At 44.3% G+C, this 22,189-nt stretch overlaps 1 protein-coding gene across 1 annotated transcript; it reads right to left on the bottom strand.

Moving 5' to 3' along the window:
* Positions 1–326: 326 nt before the first annotated feature.
* Positions 327–21,370, bottom strand: Dhx33 (DEAH-box helicase 33). Its single transcript, XM_051180111.1, has 12 exons — positions 21,036–21,370; positions 16,621–16,781; positions 15,750–15,977; positions 15,405–15,575; positions 13,120–13,305; positions 12,327–12,438; positions 10,808–10,967; positions 10,571–10,659; positions 9,164–9,291; positions 8,625–8,828; positions 5,533–5,619; positions 327–3,712 (listed from the first exon to the last, which is right to left on the bottom strand). The coding sequence occupies exons 1-12, from the start codon at positions 21,295–21,297 to the stop codon at positions 3,404–3,406; spliced, it is 2,097 nt and encodes a 698-aa protein (XP_051036068.1). The 5' UTR covers positions 21,298–21,370; the 3' UTR covers positions 327–3,403.
* Between the last annotated feature and the right edge of the window lie 819 nt (positions 21,371–22,189).

Raw genomic sequence — 22,189 nt, 5'->3', positions numbered from 1 at the left:
ACTAGAGTTCTATTCCCAGCACCCATAACTCACTACCATGTAACTCGAGTTCTAGGGCAAAAGACACTCTCTTTTGATTTCCATGAATACCAGGCATGGATGTGGTACACAGATATGTAGGCAAAGCACTCAAACACACAAAACAAATAACAAACAAATGCTCATGTCTTATGCTCCTTGCACCTGGAAGCAGGCAGCTCTCGGTAAGTTTAAGGCCAGCCCCATCTACACAGTGGGTCCCAGAACAGCCAGGGTTACATAGAAAGATCTTGTCTGAAAAAGCCAAAACCAAAAGTGAAAATAGAAACCAAGTCTTACCAAGTGAATGGCAATAAGACTAATGTTTAATATTCTAAACAGCATTCTATAAATAAGGGAAAGGAGGCCCAACAAGAGGCCACACAGACCATAAACAAAGATTCGTTTTTTTAATGAATTTGATAGTCAAAAGCACTACACAAGAACTCTTTTTATGTTGAGATCAGATAGAATACAGCACAAGTTCAAATCAACTTGATATTTTTGCTCTTTAGTTTTTTTTCTACACTACAACGTAAAATTCTTTCCCCACAGATACAGTCTAGTTTATGTGCTCAAAGAATGGCATCTTAGATGCATGGCCATAGTTACAAACAGATCCTGGTAGCTGGAGTACAAGGATTTGTGTCACAGTAAATGTTTTGCTGCTTTGGAATCTTGTTCGAGCTGGCAGAGGTGCAAACGTTTTCATGGGGACCTGGCAATGAAACCATTGCCTCGGGTATTGCAGGGTTGTTCACCTTCATGTGTTTGAAGCCGTACTGTCCAGATTGGATTCTTCAGGTCAGAGAGAGTTTACCAACTGGAAAAGTAGATCAGGTTGTACTGCAGTAAAATCATGAAACATTTCACTTTATGTTTTTGGTTTTTTTGAGATAGGGTTTCTCTGTATAGCCCTGGCTGTCCTGGAACTCCTCTGTAGGCCAGGCTGGCCTTGAGCTCACAGAGATCCCCTCCCAAGTACTGGAATTAAAGGCATGTTCGACCACTGCCATTAACATTTTACTTTCTTAAGAAAGCTAGGGCTGGAGAGATGGCCCAGCCGTTAAAGGTTAGGCTCAAAACTAAAAGTATAAGAAAGCTTAAAGGGCACTGTCCCTGAAGCTTAAGATAATCATTAACTTCTTTGTAGTAATATGTGGAGTCAGAATGGGGTTTCCATCTGATTTATTCCCTGAGCAACTCTGTTAAAAAACGATTGTTTTAAAAGCCCAATAAAAAACTAAATACTCTATTAAAATTCTACCACAATGTTAAAGTGATGAACATATTCTGTACAGAAACGTTAAAGCTACTCAGAAACTGTACCCTTCACTCCTTTTCTGGGAAGAGCCCAGTACTCGCTGCAGCCAGTCACTCCGTGATAAATTCCCAGTGCTTGTTTTGGGGTCAGTCAATATAAGCTAATTTTTCCTTGAGGCAGAAAACACCCATAGTTTACTGGGGAACAGAAAGTGTTCCTTGCTGGGGGATAGATTGTCTCCCCTTGTTTTCTTTAACCAGCGTAATGGATGATCTATTAAAAATACAAAGTTTCTCTTACCAAGCAAGGCTAAATAAATATCCTGGGCCCTTTGTGTATATAGGAAAAATACACTTTAAAAGAACAAACTTTCTAGACAGCTTTTTCAGAAACTTGGTAATGTAACTATTTTATCAAAGAAATAAGTCAAAAGTACCTAAACAACCCTAAAAACTGGCTACAAGCTTGATTGCTCATGGTTAGGGTTATAATAAAACCTAGACTTGACTCAGCATACAGAACTGTGGACCAATGACATGGGAGTGAAGTGCCCACTCACACTATGCTCTCTGGAGAGAAGAAACCACTTACTGTCTTTGAAATACCTTGTAGGCCGTGGTCCCTGCTTATAAACAACACAATTCAAAATCCTAGTAGTAGAGATGTGTCTGGACCAAGTACAATAAAAGGGCTAAGTTTGGCCTTTTCTAGGTTCAAATATTTTCTGGGAAAGTGTGCTTTCCCCTCCACCCCCTTTTCCTCCACTTAAGATACAAGGTCCAATAGAGGCTGGCCTAGAACCCTCAGTCCTCCCTTCTCAGCTGGGTTTTAGGCATGCACCACCACAGCAGAGACGGTTTGCTCCTAATCCAACTAAGGTGAATTTTTCCCAAATAGGAAAAGGATAGGAAAGGCTTCTCTATTTTCCTCTGACAAATGGGAGATAATTAAGGTTTGAGAGTGGCAACTGGCTAGGAAGTAGTAAAACTAATGGTCCCTGGGTTCCTGTAAAGAAGAAAAACAGACACTGAAAATCACCAAGGCCAAAAATTACAAAGACTGGGGGTGGCGAAAAGGATGAATGGCTACCCTGGCTTCTGAGCCATCAAGCGTCTGTCCCTTCCTTGCCACCCAGCAGCTTTGACTTGGGCCCCATCTGAACAGAGACTGCTGAAATGGTTGTGAAGTCTCCTTCAAGTGCACACATTCACAGGTGCCCAGTCAGAGAGAAAATGACCATGGGCTTCCAAGGCCACTGCACGGAAAAGCTGGCTTCCCAGTTTTAGGAGACCTGAAAGCATGTCTCCTGAAAGCATTGCGGGGACATGCAACCACAGAGGCACTGAAGACCAACCAAGGAAGGAATTCCTCTGCTGCTCTCTGCTTGTAGACACATAGGAAAATGTGCTACATATACCCTGTGCCATGAGGGTCAACAGGTCAGAATATACCTTACTCTGGCAATGTCTGTGGGAGTCAGTTTCTTCTGATTCTATTTAAAAGACATACAGGTAGACATTACAATAGTAGTGAAGGCTGGGCGTTGGCTCAGTGGCAGAGTGTGTGCATAGCATGCATGAGGCCCTGGGTTCCATGAGGAGAGAGGAGGCAGGGAGGAGAAACACTGAGGTCAGCCAATTGGATCTGTAGCCTCCTAGGGCTCCTCCCAGAAACATCCCCTTCCCCCCAGTCACAAGAGCTCAAGGGGATGTGTTGTACCTAATTAGTATCACAAAGCACAATGGCTTACAATTCACTGATTGTCTTATCTTGTGCCAGGCAAATCTCTGGGTATTTTCTATTCATTTTCTCTAAACTTCATTACTGTGAACTTGTACGTCTTATCCCCCTCTGGCAGATGAGGAAACCGAGGCTCAGAAGTTAATTCAGTCACTCAAAATTGCCCAGTCAAACCCAAAGCACAAGTCTCGTTTTTCATAGTCTAAGTATGAGCATGTCTGCAAGGCTGAGACTAGAGTCCCATCAACACTTTCAAGCTCTTGAACTCAGCGGGTCTGGCTGCACTGAAGTGTATGGTTTCTCCAGCTCCCAAGTCTACTTTGGAAAAGAGCTGTGATCTAAGCTCCAGGACCAGCCATGCTGGCAGCATCCTGGGGTGGATCAGTTTCTGGCAGTTCTCAGCTTCCTCCGGAAGTAGTCAGGGGCAGCCTCATAGAGCCACTCAGCATCCACAACACAGAGGTCACGCATGTAGCATTTGTTGGTGTAGAGCAGTGCAGTGTATACCACACAGGCAGGCTTGCAGTGGAAGAGGACAGAGGAAGGGTGGATGGCCACAGGCTGGTGTGTGTCTGTGGTGGCATAGGTGCCATCTGGCTGGAGTTCGGCAGTACTCATAAAGAGGCTATGAGCCAGGCAGCGGCGGACACTCTCCATGTCCCCTCGAGATGACATGATTGGCATTGACATCTGTTTTAGGAGACAAAAAAAGACTTCAAACATTAATCCTCCCAAGGACTACACAGTACAAGGGAACAACAAGATTTAAGGGCAGCCAACACAAAGCGAAATCATGAAGGTGGCACTTCAATTACCATAGGCAGCAGCTGAGGTGGAGGATAAGGGTATAGGTGAGAAACCTCCAGTGTGGAGAGAAGCATCTGAAGGGGCTGGAGAGATGGCTTAACACTTAAGAGCACTGGCTGCTCTTTCAGAGGACCTGGGTTCAAGTCAAAGCACCCACGTGACAGCTCACAACTGTCTGTAACTTCAGCTGTGTGTGGGGGGATGGGACAGGGGAATAGGATGGGATGGGCAATAGCTTGGGACTAGCGAGAAGGCTAGTTAAGGGCACTTATTGATCCTGCAGGGGGGCCTGGATTCAATTGCCAGCACCCACATGGTGGTTCACAACCATCTATAATTATAGTTCCAGGAGAGCTGATGATCTCTTCTGACCTCTGTGGGCATCACACATGCACGTGGTGCAATTATACATACAAGCAAAACCCACATTGAATAATCTAAAAATAACAAATAAATCTAAAAACAAACAAACAAAACTCAAAAGCACAGTTCAGCTGCCTAAAGTGTACCTGGTGATACAACACTTGCCACAAGGCTCTGGGCTCCCAGGCCTTCAGTGAAAGAAGCAGTTCTGCAGTCTTTGTGTGCATGGAGGCTGAAGTCAGCCCAGTCCCACAGAGAGACTGTTGAGGAGGACAGGGCTGAGGACAACTGTGGAGTTTGACAGTTCTAAATCTGAGGCTGCTGGGTGGATCAACCTGTGGAGCCACACACCTGCCATGAGGTTCACTGATAGAGAGCCTGAAGCTCCAACAGGCTGCATCACTCCCAAGTTGCATCCCTCCAACAAGCAGTTGAAGACTTGGTGGGATTGGAGAGCATAGAGACTAAGGCTCCTGAAGACCTCGGTGCTGAGGTTGACTCCCTCCCCCTCCCCTACACTTAGCACACTGTAAACAAACTCCATAGCAAGAACTGCAGCCATCCTGGGTATATGAACTAGGGAGTACCCGGGGGTGGGGTGGGGTGGGGTTGGGGAGTGGGGACCTGTGTGGCCCTGACATTGCAAAGCTGAGTGCAGGGAGCAGACATGTCCAGAACATGAAGGGAAGCTACTAAAGTGAAGACAGCTTCAGCAGACATAGGATGCTTGTCCAACACAGGCTCAGCACAAGCTCAAACCACAGGAAAGATGGGGACAGAGGTTCCATTCTCCTTACCTAACATACATAGCAAAGTTATTACATACATAAGCAAGACCCTAGTTAAAAAAAAAAAAAAAAAACTCCATCTTTTTGCCTCCCTGCTGTTTTTCAATTTTTCTTCTTACTTTTCAGTAGTAGTTTTTTAATCAGAAAATAGTTATATAAAGTTTATATAATTTTATACATGAGGTTTAGGGTTCCATGCCCAGCATTCCTCAAAAAAGGGAAAGTAGGTCATAGATACAATGTAATTATATGAAAAATAAGCTAAATGGCTCAGTGTTAGAGAATTGCCCAGTGGGTTCAATCACCAGTACTAGGGCGGAGTGGGGGTGGGTAGAGGAAGAAAAAACAAAGCAAAGTCACCATGGACTTCTAGGACTAAACCATGAGAGAGAGACACAAGGGGGGGGGGGGAAGATAGAGGAATTATGGGCAGCTTTTACTTTCTTGTGCATTTTAAGTTTTTCTACAATGACATTTTCTTTCATACCATTGGCTGCAAGCATTCCAAGACCCCCGTAATAAAATAAAAACGCCTCGAAAGGAAAGTACTACCTTTAAGCAGATCTCCCTCAGCTGTGCTCTGACTTCAGCTACTAGCAGCATATTCTTGCTATTGACAAAATTCTCTTTGCACCAGTCCTGAAGAGGAGAAAAGGAGAGATCTCAATCCTCTCCTTTCCATGCAGAGGAAACATGCACATAACAAAATCTGGATGGCATTGCTGAATTCAGAGGGTTGTTTCAGTGTCAAAATATAGGAAACTACCTTTATACCAAAAAGTATGGACTAGGAAAAATAGGAATTGTTTAAACTACAATAAAACTTAAAGATTCCCTTCTAGAGTTCTTTCTGAGAAAAGTTCCAGGCTGGTAATGCATGCATCACCACACCCACAAAGGATGAGTACCTCTAGAATATTAAGAACCAGTGACAAAAGATCACAAAACTGGAGAAAAGTAGACAAATGACATAGAAATGCCGAATTACATACATGTGTGTAAGGATGCTTGTCTCCTGAAGGATGGAGGCAATGAGGTTTAGAACAATGGGAAAACAGACGACACAAGTGATATCAACAGACAGCTGGAGGGACAGTGAACATGGGAATTCTTCCACATTCCAGAAGGGGCTGCCAGCGTGGCAAGTGCCTGCTGGCTGGAGAAACTGAGCTACAGAGCCTAGCCCAACAGTCTACTTGCTCACTTGTTGGCCCCACAGAATTCTCCCTCATAGGGGCACAGGGAGTCCTGAGCAGACAGCACTGTGGTGACAGGAAGAAATGAGATGAAAGGACAGAATGTGAATGGATGTGGAGCAAATGCTCCCTTCCTGGCACATTCTATCAGGCCCTGTTGGAAAGCATGTCCTTAGTGCTGGGCATGGTGGCTCATACCTAAGGTCCAGCACTTGGAAGGCTGCAGATCACAAGTGTGAGGTCAGCCTGGGTTATGTACATAAGCAAGACCCTGCTTTAGAGACATCAAATGGATGGCATCCTCTTGGTGGAACATACACCAAGGGCAGGGCAGTCGTCAGTAAGGAAGGACTGAGCATTTCTACTGTATCAGCTCTTCTTTTGTTTGTTTAAATATAAAGTGAGGGCCAGTGAGACAGCTTAGCTGGTAAAGATGCTCACTGCCAAATTTGAATTCCTGAATTTTAAACCCCATGTACCCATTCCATAGAAGGACAGAACCAACTCCTAGGTTGTCCTCTGATCTCCCCAGGTATATGTGGCACATCTGTTGTGTGTGCATAAACCCATGAATACTTGAACATATACATACAAAGCATGAACATAAATAACAAACTAAGGTAAATATAGCAAAGTTAACAAATGCTAAAATTGTAGGGTAGCATTTTTTTTTTTTAAAGAATGCACACTAAGGCACAATTACATTTATTAACACATGAAAATATACTGCCATTTTCCATCTTAGTATATAAGGAACTGAAATATGATTAAAAAGAAAAAAAATAGTTTAACAGTTGAGCAGGTAGGCAAGAAAACCATCTTGCATGGTTTAAATATTCTCCAAAGCTTCATTGAATCCCTATTGTGAAACATTAAAGGAAACTTAATTCAATTATGGTAATTGTGGGCCAGTAAGGTGGCTCTGTGAGTAAGGTGTTTGTCATCAAGCCTTACGACCCAAGTTCAAACCCTGGGATCTATAACGGTGGAAGGAGAGAACCAAAAGTTGTCTTCTGATCTCCATACATATGCTCCCTCCTCCCACAAATGAACAAACAAACAAACAACAAATAAATAAATAAAGTGAAATTCAAAATAAACTAGTTGTCATGGCACATATATCTTTTATCCTAACACTTTAGGCAGGTCTCTGAGCTTGAGGTCAGTCTGATCTACATAGTGATATCAGGATAGCCACAGATACAAAGTAAGACCTTGTCTCAAAAAACAAATAAACAAACAAACAAAAAGCCAGGTAGTGGTGGTGCACACCTTTAATCCCATCATGAGGAAGACAGAGGCAGGTAGATCTCTTTGACTTTGAGGCCAGCCTAGTCTATAGAGCAAGTTCCAGGACAGCCAGGGCCACACAGAAAAACCCTGTTTTGTTTTTTACTCAGGAAGCAGAGGCAGGTGGATCTCTGTGAGTTCAAGGCCAGCCTGGTCTACAGAGCTAGTTCCAGGACAGGCTCCAAAGCCACAGAGAGAGAGAGAGAGAGAGAGAGAGAGAGAGAGAGAGAGAGAGAGAGAGAGAGAGAGAGAGAGAGAGAAAAAAAAAGAAAAACCCTGTTTTGGAAAACCAAAACCCAAACCAAACCACCCTTCAAATAAATAGCTGGTCATAATAGTAGCACATCCCTTTAATCTTAGCACTTGTCAGGAAGAAGCAGACAGATCTCTATGAGTTTGAGGTCAGCCTACATATAGAATTCCAGGCCTTGGAGTTACGTAATGAGAACCTGTTTTGAAAAAAACAATTTTAAAAACTTAGGGGCCAGAGTGACAAATCAATGGTTAACATAACCTGCTTTTTCAGAAGACCAGGCCCAATTTCCAGCACTCACATGGTGGCTTACAACTATCCCTGGGAATCTGTTAGCCTCTGGCCTCCACAAGAACAGCAAGCATATGGTGCCTAGATATACAAGAAGGCAATCAGATAAAGCCTCCAAGTCTTACCAGTCTAGAGCATGAGCCAAAATAAAATCTCTTTTCTTTATAAAATTGCCTGTCTCAAGTATTTCTTTACAGTAATGAAAAATGGGCTAGAGCTAGGCGTAGTTGTGCATGGCTTTAGTCCTAGCACTTAGCAGGCAGAGGCAGGTGGGTCTCTCTGTGTGTTCAAGGCCAATATGGTCTACATCCAGAACAGCCAGGGACAGAGAGAGACCTTGTCTCAAAACAAAAACCAAAAAAAAAAAAAAAAAGATAATAAGGATAATTGTAGTGGCTGAGGTAGAGCCTATTACTTATCTAACAGAGTCTGTGTTAACACAAGCAGAACAAACACCTGAACTAATGTTTCTTTTTAGTGATTCCTGGCACATACACATTTCTGAGATGACAGCTGGCTTGTGTGTGTGTGAGACTCTTTAAGATGATTCTGTCAAAAAAAAAAAAAGAAGGTATATTTAAAAACACATGCCTGAACGCCTGGGCGAGGCTCACCTTATTTCCACCTATGTTTTTGAAGGTCCGATAGATATTGAGCAGGGTGATGTGATCTCCCTCACTGGATATGAATTTCTTGCGGACACTCTGCACTTCATCTCTCCGGGCAGGAGGGTTGTAAAGGACACTGTCCACAGACAGTAGGGAGACTATGGTCAGAATCTCTTCTGTACAGTGGAATTTGGAAGACAGGAGGATAGTCTAGAAAGTCAAATTGAAAACACATGAGTCAAGTTTCCTGGCTTCTGATTAGTGTTCCTGTACATTCTCTTGCAGTTTCCCTTTAAGGAGTGCCAATGCCATTCACTTCTTTGTAAAACAGGAAGATGCCATCGCCACAGGATCCCACATCCTTGTGGGCAGGGCTGTGACCATGTCAGAAACCCACACACAACATAAATCAGCAATGTACACAGAGTGGGATGATTATGTCATATTTAAAAGGGAAAAAATGAGGTTAGTTTAGAAGCACTGGGCTTAGGCATTACCTAACCCGTATTGTAGAGAAAGAGGAATGAGGAAGAAGGGTCATTTACTTTGGCAAATTTGGGCTCTAACGGAAATGCTGCCATCTTTCTTCCAATTGGAGTCAGGGTAAGCTGGTCATCCTTATGGTCAAGAGCACCTAACAGGTCCAGCTGGGCAATGGCCGCCTGAACGTGATCTACAGAAACAGAGACATAAAAAGGAGCCAGAAGTCCAAAACAGGAAGATGATTTAGCTAGTTGAATGCTTCTGGGTGCTTATAACTCTACAAACACCACCAAGACCACCCGCTATTGTGCTCACATTTTCTAAGTCTTAATGGTACCACTAAAGAGCAAGATATATAAAGTAATCATGGGAGAACAGTTACCCAGAGGAATGGGAAGGAGGCAATTGGCTGGGTAGGGGTCCAGGGGCTTGGTTTACAGTGTGAGTAGCATCAGACAGATGCTGGCCATATTACCATAATTTATTGTTCCTTTCTAGGAATTTCAAAATGAAAAAAAATATATCAGAGTGTACCATATGTGCTATTTAAAGACTTAACAGATTCCTACATGGACAGATTTTTATGTAGAAGACAGCTAGAAAATGTTTCTTTGAGAGAAGAACTGAACTGAGGACACCAGGGTGGGACCTGGGACTCTCATTCATTCATTCATTCATTCATTTATGTTTTGTTTTTTCGAGACAGGATTTCTCTTTGTAGCTTTGGAGATGTTGTGGAACTTGATCTGCCAACCATGCTGGCCTTGAACTCAAGAGATCCACCTGCCTCTGTCTCCTGAGTGCTGGGATCAAAAGTGTGCGCCACCACCTGGCTTATTTTCTCCTTTAACAATTGCATTTCCCTAAAGAAAAGGAAGATGGCAAGGTGACAGAGTCCAAGAACCAAAGGCACTATTTAAGTGTCAGTTGTTTTTTGTTTTTTTTTTTTTTTTGTTTTTTTTTTTTTTTTTTTTGGTGTTTTGAGACAAGGTTTCTCTGTAGCTTTGGAGGCTGTCCTGGAACTCGTTTCAGTAGACCAGGCTGGACTCAACTCAAGAGATCCTCCTGCCTCTGCCTCCCGAGTGATGGGATTAAAGGCGTGCACCACCACGGCCCAGCCCTAGTGTCAGTTCGTAAAGGTTCTTCCTCCAGGTGAGATTACTAATGAAGCGAGAGGCTAGTCAAGCCCCAGTTTAACACAGAGGAACATGCCCTCTTTACCCTTACATTGGGCTTCAGGAGTGTCCCATGGGTGCCTGATGACCTCCCTGGACCATGTACAAGGGTGCTATAACATGGAACCCACCACTTTATAACAAATGAAATCAAATCAACAAAAGAACATGACCAAAATATTTTTTTCTTCCTCAAAATACTTTTCCTGGGGAAAGAACTCCTCTGCTACTGTCTGGGGGAAAAGAGCTCCTCTGCTCCTGTCTGTCTGTCTGTCTGTCTGTCTTCTAGCTTACCTGGAGATGGTTTGGACATGAAGTCAAAGGTAAGCACATTTGGGACTTTCATTGCTAGCAGTTGCAGAATCACACTTGCTAGGTTACACCTGTGAGGAGAGAAATGAGGGTCATTTGTCTGTCCCTGACCCAACTGAGTCAAAACTGCTCCCCAGAGGTCGTTAGTGAAAGGTGCAGCCTATGGGCAGAAGCAGGTGGGAAGGGGGCCAGTATGGCGCAGTGCAGGCATAATCCTACCTCTGGATTTCTGGCACTGTCATCTTCTCAAACTTCTCAAATTCATCCTCGGTGTAGAGCCGGTAACAGATGCCACTGTCCTCTCGGCCAGCCCTCCCTGTTCGCTGCCAGGCCTGGGTCTTTGATACTCGCTGTACAGCTAGTACCTCAAGACCACTGTCTGCAGGGAGAAAGGGCCATGAGTGCTTTGCTTCATACAAAAGCAATCTATCTCTAGAGTGCTGGCAAAAAGAAATGATGCTGAGTACCACTGAGTGTTTCTGCAACTCAAGGAAACTCAAGGCTAAACAAAAAAGCACAAACCTTGGCTGCTCAGCCACTTTAAACCTCACAGTGAAACTTAACCTAGCAATGAATCATGTGTGAAATGTTACAAAAAACACCACAACACCCTCTGCAAGCTAGGGGGCAGGAAACTGGCTTCATGAGTTTGGGCTTATTTCATGGAGAACCAACTATCCCAGCTGCTTGGCACTGAGAGATTCTTGGGGATTTTGGTGCCAAGACAGTTTCTACCTAATTGGGCAGGGTGATCATATATCAACCAATGATGACAGAGTCCTATGTCCTCCTTCCCAGTTCTATAAGAAAACAGATCATATGATTTTTTTTCCCACCTTGGAAGTAAAAGCCATCAGTTCTATCAAATACAGGAATACTTTGTGCCAGGCACTAGAGACCCACACTTTGTCTTCAGGAAATATGTGTGAAAAATGATCCCTCCATGCCAATTAAATATTGGGGAGCAATATTAATGTAGTGGGCCCAAATCCTCTGTAGAATCAAGCAAGGTATGAATCAGAAATGTATAAAACTGACTTAAAGGCAGCTTGACAATTTTAAGAGAGAGCCAGTGTTTCCTTCTATGCTCGCTGGGAACCCTGTCCAGCCAGTGGCATCTGTCTCTTTTTGGAAACCCTATCCAGTCAGGACAACTGTCTCCTCGCTGGGAACCCTGTCTAGCTAGGGGCATCTGTCTCCTTGCTGGGAACCCTGTCCAGCCAGGGGCATCTGTCTCATTGCTGGGAACCCTGTCCAGCCAGGGGCATCAGTCTCCTTGCTGGGGACCCTGTCCAGTCAGGACAACTGTCTCCTTACTGGGAACCCTATCGAGGTAGTGGCACTTGTCTCCTTGCTGGGAAGCCTGTCCAGCCAGGGCCACCCGTCCTTGCTGGGAAACCCGAAAGCCCAGATATCCACACTCTGGCAGCCCTTGGGAGAACCTGCCACTCGTATCAGGCTGTCCTTGGCCTTCTTGCCACCATTCTCACCCAGCTTCCAGTGGGCTTCCACACCTCAGTGCAGGCCCTCATCTGTCCTCAGGTTTTCTGCAACCGAGTTTTTCCCTCTCTTGACTTCCTGCCTCAGGTCTCTTTTATGGGCATGACTTGAACTGTCCCTGTCACTCATATCTCAGCCCCTCACAAACATGAACTGTTTACTTGGGAGGAAATGGTGGGGTTACAGTTTTAACCATTGCTCGCTATACACAGGAGACATTCATGAGCTAGATTCTCACCAGGGTTATACTTCTTTGCTTTAACCATGCCCGTGTCAACTACAAATTTTATTCCTGTAATGGTTATGGAGGTTTCAGCGATGTTGGTTGAAATGATCACTTTGCGATAGCCCTAAAAGGAGGAAGAAAACCAAAAAGCTATATGACACACAAATGACTCAGAAGTTGAAAACATTCTAACCATGCATTTCCACAACTTGCTTATGTTCAAGAAAGGATGACTTCATTATTAATAATAGTCATACCAATTCCAGTCATTATATTTGATAAGGGACAAAAGAGGAAAAGAGGATATTGCTCCTTTCACTGAGATCCTGAAGATTAATTTGAGGCGATGAGATGTAGTGGAACAAGATTTGAGGAGCAGGTAGATGGGAGTTGGAATTCTGGCCCTGCCAGGACCTTGCTGTGTGTGCCTAAAGCAATTCCCACCTCCCTTTTCAGGGGCCTTAGCCTTTCTCATGGGATCCTGTGATGAGAGATGATCTACATGAGTGTCAGCACAGCGTCTGGCACACAACAAATGGTACATGGCAATGTGGTGTATAACAGCCCTTAGAGGAGCCACTCATTCACCTTTCAGTCTCTGCACCTTTGTGCTCTCTCATCTCTCCTCACCGGAAGCTCTCCCTGCAGCTGTGCACTCTACACCTGTTCCTCTCAAGTAGCTGACCTGGTACCTGAGTATCCCTCCTTCCAAATTCTCTGGATCATCGTGACAGGCACACAGGGCCTATTGACAGACAGGATTTGATGCCCAGAGATGTGGCTGGCAGAAGGGTGGCACACTCACCTTTGGGGCCCCTTGAAAGACTCGAAGCTGCTGAGAGTACGGCAGGGAGGCATACAGAGGAAGGACGAGCATTGCAGGGCAGCCATCAGGGAGGTGCTTTGCAATGTCTCGGCAGGTCTTGCTCATTGCCTCGATCTCCTCCTGACCAGTAAGGAACACCAGGATGTCTTGAGAAGAAGGGGCTTCCTAGGGAAGAGAGAATATTGATGATGGTGATGTTTCCAAGAGGGTTTTAATTTTCTTTTTTTTTTTTTTTAAAGATTTATTTATTTACTGTGTATAAAGTGTTCTGTCTGCATGTATGCCTGCATGTCAGAAGAAGGCACCAGATCTCATTACAGATGGTTGTGAGCCATCATGTGGTTGCTGGGAATTGAACTCAGGACCTCTGGAAGAGCAGCCAGTGCTCTTAATCTCTGAGCCATCTCTCTAGCCGGAGGGTTTTAATTTTCTGTTTTACTTTTTAATTATGAAGATGAAACAAGTCTGGCAGTGGTACCACCCTGTGAGGAGATCCTGACTAGCAATGCACAGAGCTGTTAACATAAGAGCCAGCCAACTATGTTCAGAAACCAGGTAAGAAAGTTTGGAAAGGAAATTAACATACTGCTTTTGTAAGACAACACAATCAAAGCCTAATCAGAGGTAAGGAAAATCTGTATAAAACTTCTTTAGGTTAGGTGACTCAGTGGGAAAAGACACTTGTTGCCAAGGCTGCCAGCCTGAATTGAATTCCCAGGACCCACAGGGTGAAGGGAAGTGAGACTTCTTTTGGTTGTTCTCTGATCTCCTCGCAGGCACCATGACTTGAGTACACCCTCTCACACACACCAATAAATATGTAAGTGCAAAAATAATTTTTTAAGAGCTACCTTTTCTTTATCTTCTAAGTATAGTGTGTGCACATTGCCTGTGTTCACATATGTCTTCCTTTGTCTGTCTGTCTGCCTGACTGAACTGAAAGCTTGCTGTGAGCCGGCTTAGGGGTAAAGGCATTTGCTGTGCAAGTCTTGTCATTTGAATTTGAGCTCAGGAACCCACGTAAAAGTGGGAATAGAGAACCAACTCCACAAAGTCATCCTTTGGGCTCTGTATGTGTGCTCAGTACCTCCCCCAACACAAATCAAGCATACAAACACACATGCCCCCCCAATACAATTTTAAAATAAAAATCTAAAAGAAAAATTTCTCTTGTGAATTTTGGCAGTTAAAAGAGGCAGACTGGCTTTCTTCTCTTTCAAACATTACCGAATTGACAGTAAAAACCACTGTTTTCATCTCCCCAGAAGGAAAAACATCACTGCCCCCAAATGACAAGACAGTGGGAGATAAGAGGGGAAAAGGCTGGTTAGGGGATGCCTACTAAGAAGAATAGTGACAAGAAATGTGGATGGAGGGAGGGTATGGCTCAGTGGTAAGTACTGGTCTAGCATGGACAAAGTATATGAGAACTTTGAGAGGACATCTAGCAAAGCACCCATCTATCTCCCTCCCTTCCTTCCTCCCTGATGTTCCTGGGATTCCAGATGCACATTGCTTCAGGTGGCTTTTTATGTGACCACTGGGATCTCAACTCATGTCTTTTACAATTCTTTGGCAACCACTTTACCCAGTCCTTAATCACTCACGTGTAAATGCTTAACAAAATAAAAAGATATTTTGCAGTATCTCTCTAAAACTTTTGAAATACCTTGGGACATGTGTGGTGGTACATATTCATAATTCCAGCAGTCAGAAAACGTTGGCAGGAAGACAGCAAGTTGGAAGTCAGTCCAGGTACATGGCAAGACTAGACATACTTGTATAGCATACTGGGTTCCAACATAATATATGCTTCCCCCCCCCACGGGTTCCAATATAAAGAAAGGAACGCAAGCCACTCCTCTAACATATGAGAGTTTTCTAGCTCAGAGGAGGACAACTGCTGATAGTTGGATTATTTTTATTTCTAGAGAAACTAAGAAATATTACAAAAAGAGGCAAAACAGATGTAGCAAATGAACCTCTTTTTAAAAAGATGATCATTTTATTTATCTCTGTGTGTGGCACATGTGTGGAGGTCAAAGGAAAACTTTATAGAGTCAGTTTTCTCTTTTGACCATGTGGACAGGGATTCAACTCAGGTCGACAGTCTTGGCACCAAGCTCCTTTACCTGCAAAGCATCTCAATGGGCACAAACGAGCCTAGTCCTGATTACAGTTCACAAGCTCTCAGAGGCTAACTGTCCTCAGAGTTAACTGTAAGGTGAATAGAATTTTCCAGGACTTTTGACCCCTTTGCATACCTGGTGGATCTGGAAGACTGAGACAAGAGCTGCATGCAGGTAATCCTGCTGAGGCTGCTTGGTATAGAAAATCTGAATTGGATGCTGCCGACCTTCAAGGTAGAGGACAGGGGCACCATTGAAATACTGAGAAAACAGGTCAACATCCATGGTAGCTGACATCACAATCACCTATAGAAAACAATGAGAATGGGAAATAAATGTGGGACAGCACTTCTATAAAGCAGATGGCTGAGGCCTGTGTCACTCCCACCATGGTTAACTTTTTCCCACATGCCTGAAGCAGACTGGGCAGGACAAACACCCCCAAAATAAAGGCCTAGCCCTTCAACACGTTCCACGTACTTTGAGAGGCAGTTTCCCTAGCTCCTTCCGCCTCTTCTGTGCTGCCTTCACCACCCCAAAGAGCACATCTGTGTGGATAGTCCGCTCGTGGGCCTCGTCCAAAATGACACAGCTATACTTTCGAAGCAAGGAGTCTGAAATTGCTTCTCGAAGAAGCATGCCATCTGTAAGGAACTTGATCCTGGTGTCTTCTGAAGTGACATCCTCAAAGCGTACAGTATAGCCAACCTGAGAGAAAATATGACTCCTTTATTTATTAAACAATTATTGAACACCACTGACTATATATCCAGCACTGTCCTCAGCACTGTGGTATCACAGTAAACAAGGCCACTTGGTCTATAGGTCTATATTCTAAGTTCTGTGCTAGCCAGGGCTAAAAGGAGGCACTGTTTCAAAAAACTCAAACCAAATCAACAAATAAAAAATTGTGTGTCTCAAAGTCTTAAACTTGTAAACTAGGTGTAAAGGGTCCAGCTCAATGGCAGGGAACTTGCCTAGGATATTCAATCTTCAGCTCTTCTAAATGAGAAAACATCTGATTTATTCAACTTGCCAATAGTTGTAAAGTCAAAGTGAACAGAACTAAGAGCCACTGATCTCTCTGGAATTGGAAAGACACTATAAAAGCAGTGGGAAGGAAGAAGCATACTATTCAACTGGGTGCTGTGGCACACCCCTATAATCCCAGCATCTAGGAGGCCAAGGCAGGATGAAGATTCCAGTACCAGGCCAGTTTGAGCTCCATAAGGAGACCTTAAATCACCATAACTGTGGGCATGGGGGATGAAGTGTTGAGGAAGGACTCATTCAGAAAAACTCAGGGCAGAAGCACAGTGGGTGCTCATTAGTAGATAAAGCAATGAGGTACCAGCTTCCCGAGTTCAGTCCTCTTCTCGTCTGAGACTCTAGTAGCAAGAGAGATGGCAGCTACTCGACGGGGCTGGGTCACAGCAATGATGCCTTGGCGGCTAATTCCCCCTTCATAGAGGTACTGTGGGATCTGAGTTGTCTTCCCAGAGCCTGTTTCCCCTAGGAGAGAAAAGAAACTCTTATTCAAATAAGACTAAGGTAAACACACCAAATAAAAAGCTTTAAGTCAGGAAAAAAAAAAAAAAAACACACAAAAGAAAACAATGAGTTACCCAAAACAATACAGAGAAACCCTGTCTCAAAAAACAAGAACAAACAAACAAACAAAAATAATGAGTTGGTAAGCTTCAGGCAAATGGGCGCACCCAGGTACACTGCTGGAGAACAGGCACTGCTATTGTTTTCCAGGAGGAGGAAAACCTTTACAATGGTCCGGGCATGGTGATTGACACATGCCTTAATTATAGCAGGTAGAGGCAGGAGTATCTTTTTGAATTCTAGACCAGCCTTGTCTATATAGTCAATTCTAGGACAGCTATTGTACATAATAGAGACTGTCAAACAAAAAAAAAACCCAACCAACCAAATAAATAAATAAATAAATAAATAAATAATGAAAACACCCTAAACTTTTAGGATCTTTATATGGTTTGGCTCACAATTCCACTTGTAGAAATTGAGTCTAAGAAAACAAAGCTGTAGAGGCAGGAGGATCTCAGTGAGTTGAGGCCAGCCTGGTCTACAAAATGAGTTCCAGGATAGCCAGGACTGTTTCACAGAAAAACCTTGTCTCAAACAAACAAACAAACAAACAAATGGAAAAGAAAACAAAGATTTAATTTCAATTTGCCCCATGATAGCAAAAATACCAGAAATATGTATAATAGTAAGTGTGGTGGTTTCAATAGGTATGGCCTCCACAGACTCATGTGTTTGAATGCCGATAGAGGGTGGCACTATTAGGAGGCCTTGTTGGAGGAAGTACCTCTCTGTAGAGGCAGGCTTTGAGGTCTCACATATAAGCTCAAGTCACAGCTAGTGTAGCACACAGACTTCTGCTGCCCATGAATCAAGATGTGGAACTCTCAGCTCCTTCTCCAGTACCACGTCTGCCTGCACACCACCATGTCCTGCCATGACAATCATGGACTAAACCTCTGAACTTTAAGTTGGCCTCCATTAAATGGTTTCCTTTTTATGAGTTGCTATGGTGATGGTATCTCTTCACAGCAATAGAAACCCTAACAAGACAATAGGTAACTGGTATAGTTACAACGTAAAAGAAATATGTCAGCCATGTACATTGTTTATATACTGATATGAAGAGAGGTCTATTCATAAATTGCTTGCCTTTCTCTGGCTGCTGCTTGCTGCTCTCTTCAAACCTTTGCCTATACTATTATGGGTACAATACCTGCCTGCCTTTGTGCTAATTGGCAAGTTACAGAATGAGTCAGGCAGCAAATTCTTTGCTTCAAGGCTGTACTTGTGGCCCTCATTGCTGGAATCCTTAGTGCCTATTAATCTCTTTTTTAGCACAGTTCATTCCAAACAGCACAGAAAGTTTCTGCCCTCTTCTAATACCAGAGGGCAGAGTTCTCTTCATCAGCTTGAGCACCCTGCATAGAGTCAAGCACCCAATGAAGACGGATTTCTACCCTCTGTTGGTGCCTCTAACAGTGCCTGATTAGAACTCAGGAAACCTGCACAGCCTTCTTTGCTACCCCTTATCCTCTTTAATGGAAATCCTCCATTCTCTTGTGTATTGCATTTTCTCCCAGCTCCCAAATGCCTCTGACTGCTCACCTTTCCTGACTTAGCCAAGAATCTCAGACTAAGAATTTGATTATCTTGCAATTTCCTGCTGAATCCTCCACATGACCTCGGACTTGGATCAATGTCTCTTGTGCATCCTTCCCATTTCTATTCCAAGGCAACTGACTCTTTCAAAATTAAATATGCCAACCATGCAGGTGTAGTGTCAACATGCACCTGGGCACCAGCTCTACCGTCCATCTTGTTTGTTTTTGCAGCCTGTTTTTTGTCTCCATCTCTGGGGGGGGGGGGGGTTACTTGAGGCCCTGGGACTTTGTTCTCATCAGAACTCCTGCATCTTTCTCAGATAAAGTCCTCACATGTGCTTCCCCTCTACTCCCTGCCACATGTGCTTGCAGCACTTTTGCGTCCTCTGAGCTGGCCCGTGTCCTGTGCCGGGTGGTCCCTCCATAGCCCTTGCCGCCAGGGCCCTACTTCCTTACACATGCTGACCTCTGCTCCGTTAGCTCTATGCTATCTTTAGTGCCTCTCTGCCCAGTTCACTAAAATCTGTAAGTACCTGTAAGCTCCTCGTTAGGTTACAGAGCATAGCTCTGCTTATTGGCCTTGTGGTCACGAAGTCCCTCATAATCTATAGGTTGTATGACAATTCTCAGGGGGTTTCTGACCCCTCACTGGGCAGTGTCACTGGTACTCACAATAATAGTCATTGTATTTTTCTAAGCATTGCTGCTAGAGCAGATTAACGATTTAACCACCACCCTTAGAAAGAATTCAGACATATAGATTGTTAGTAAGTAGGTTAAGACATTTTTGTCAGTGGCTTTGAGGTAGGAAATCTTGGGCAACAACTTAAAGTTTAGAAAGGCACATGTTTTTAAAATAGTTGATCGAGGGAACTGCTGAGGTCAGGGAACAAGAACAACGATAGCAGTCTAGCTATTGCTGCCTGATGAACCTTTCTTGCTAGGACGGGTTTGGCGATCAAAAGTGATGATTAAGTCCTTGGACCCATTTCTGCCCTCAGCTTCCTGATATGAATTAGCAAAAAACTGTTGATGAGTGGGTATGTACTCCAAGGTTTTAAAGTAGAGCTCACTGTTTTACATTTTTAAAAGTTTAGATTTGTGATTCTTAAGATAAGATTACCTGCCTGTCGGTGGTGGCTCATGCCTTTAGTTCCAGTGCTCAGGAGGTGGAGGCAGGTGGATCTCTGTGAGTTCCAGACCAGCCTGGTCTATAAGAGGGAGTTCCAGGACAGCCTCCAAAGCCACAGAGAAACCCTGTCTCAAAAAACAAACAAACAAACAAACAAACAAAAAGATAAAAAATTACCTTTTGAGATAAATAATAAAATGATCCTTTCTTTGTAACCACAAAATGCAGCCTGACAGTAAAGGATCTGGCTGAGAAAGCTGCTTATTTATACTTTGTTAATCTATAACAAGTTGCTTAAACATGAATGTATGTGGTCTTTGAGAATATTTGTTTTTCACCTGTAATATGTATAATGTTTAACCATGTAAGGGAAATGAGGAACATGATGTCTTTTTTAAACTTGTATTCATTATAATCATTCATTTGAAAAATAGAAAATAGGAGCTGGAGAGAAGGCTGGCTGGGAGTGCTGGCTGCTCTTCCAGAGGACCCAGGTTCAAGTCCCAGCACCCACATGGCAGCTCACAACTGTTTATAACTCCTGTTCCAGGGGATCTGACACCCTCACACTGATATACATGCAGATAGAAATACAAATAAAAATCGTATATTTACAAAAAAAGAAAAATGGAATGTAATCACATTGTAATTTTTTATGTTGCTTGAAAGATTCTGCTGGGATATATAAACTGTAAAGGAAAAAAAAATAAAGAAAGAAGATAGAGAGATCCTGAAGGAGTGTATGTATCCCCTTTTTACCGGCCCCACAGAACTAAGTTTTGTCTAGCTCCCTGGCCCCAGAGAATTAAACTTTACTCCCTCTGATAAAAACAAAAGTCAGTGAGCGATCAGTTCGCCACCTCCCGCCTCCTCTTCAGCTCCTGGGTTTCTGAAAAAGCTGGTCTTTACAGCAGCCGGACTTCACTGTTCATCTACTGACTCCCTCCTTAGAACTCTAGTCCACCGACTGCCAGCACTCGCTGGTCTTTTTCCTCGCTTCCGACATTCCTTCGGGAGCTCCTCTTTCTTAAACATTGTGCATCAAAGCCCCTTGAAATCACTCCCTGGCCCCGAACTCTCCCGAGCTCTTCTCGTACACAAGAAACTGGTTCCCGTTAACTGAACTGTTTCTGACCGCCAGTCTCTCCATCGTTGCCTAGGATGCCAGTCCCCAGGGACCCGCTTTGCACCCACCTCCTCAAAGCTTGGGGGAGGCCCGTCGTTCAAAACTCTCAGAGCCTCTGATATGCACCCGCAGCCCGTCACGGAAAGGAACTCTTTACCCCCACACACGCCAGTCAGCGCCAACAGGATAACTGTCCACCTTTTTCCCGAGGTCCCCGTCCAGGCCGGACACAGAAAACCTCTCAAGTTTGTTGAAGAAACCAACGCCGAGGGAGTGAGAAGCACTTAGGAAAAATTGCCCTCGCAGAGCCAGGAATCTAGAGCAAGGAAGGCCCCGCCAAAGTGGCCACTCACCGATGAGGACCGCACTGTCCAGGTTTCGGAGCTGGGCCAATAGCTGCCCCCGCGCCCGGAAGATGGGCAGATTCCGGCGCTGCAGCTCCAGGGCCTCGCGGTAGGGACTGGCCGACGGCTGGGCTAGCGGCGGCGTCGGCCTCCGGCTCCCTCCTGCTCCGCTGCCGCCGCCAGCTGTCAAAAGCATCACTACTCGCCTCCCGGGAGGGCAAGAGCCCGGCCGGAATCTCTTGGCCGGCGGGAGACCCGCCTCCTCCGGCATGTCGGGAGGACCGCGGCAGGAGGCGCCGCCGCCGTCAGCTCCGCTCCGCTCCGCTCAGCGGTGGACAGCAAGTGCGCACCGCCCCTTTCTCAGCACGTGCAGGCGTGTCTGGGCGACCACCGATGACCTCACAGCCTACTCCAGACTTTAGGAAAAGAACTCCAATTCCCGACTTGCACTGTGGGTTTGGGCAACATATACATCCTGTGAGAGCAAGGCTCGGGGTGCGACCTAAAAAACTGCCCGAGCAACAACAGGAAAAGATAGCTACGCGGTTCCTAAGGCCGTTGTTGGATAATGGCGTTGTTCTCTTGGACTCTCGTTATACCAAAGCTATTTCCAATAAAAGTGAGAGTTCCATCTCGGTCTCAAAACACTTGTCACATTTTAAGGAAATTACTTAATTCTGTAAAATCAATGAGGATTATAAACATTTAATCTTCTAAACAATGCATATTTTAAGGTACCTACTTATATCTCCGATATACTCTGATGCTGCAAGAATTTTGAAAATGTTACTAGTGAGTATCAAGTTATAGAAAAGTGATCAATAATTCTGATAGGCTAAAGTAATACAAGAGGAAAAAAGGAAATTGTCTTTAACTCCTCTCCCAGTAATTCCTACCCGATTCTCAAATTATTTACACAGCTCTCCAGTCCTGTTTGTACACACCTTAATCAACGGGGTTACTCATTACTCTCACAGAAAGCTTGCATATAACCAGTTCTTCCTTCCCGTTCTAAATACAAGCTCTAGGATGTGGGCGTTTTACTTGTATGTTTGTGAACTACTTGCATGCACAGGCCAGAGGTGGGTGCTGGATCCCCAGGAATTGGAGTTAAAGGCAGTTGTGGTCCTCCTTCTGAGTGCTTGGAACCCAGGTCCCCTAAC

Source organism: Phodopus roborovskii, unplaced genomic scaffold, assembly GCF_943737965.1.
Source record: "Phodopus roborovskii unplaced genomic scaffold, PHOROB, whole genome shotgun sequence".
NCBI lineage: Eukaryota > Metazoa > Chordata > Mammalia > Rodentia > Cricetidae > Phodopus > Phodopus roborovskii.
This window is presented reverse-complemented; position numbering and strand designations above follow the sequence as displayed.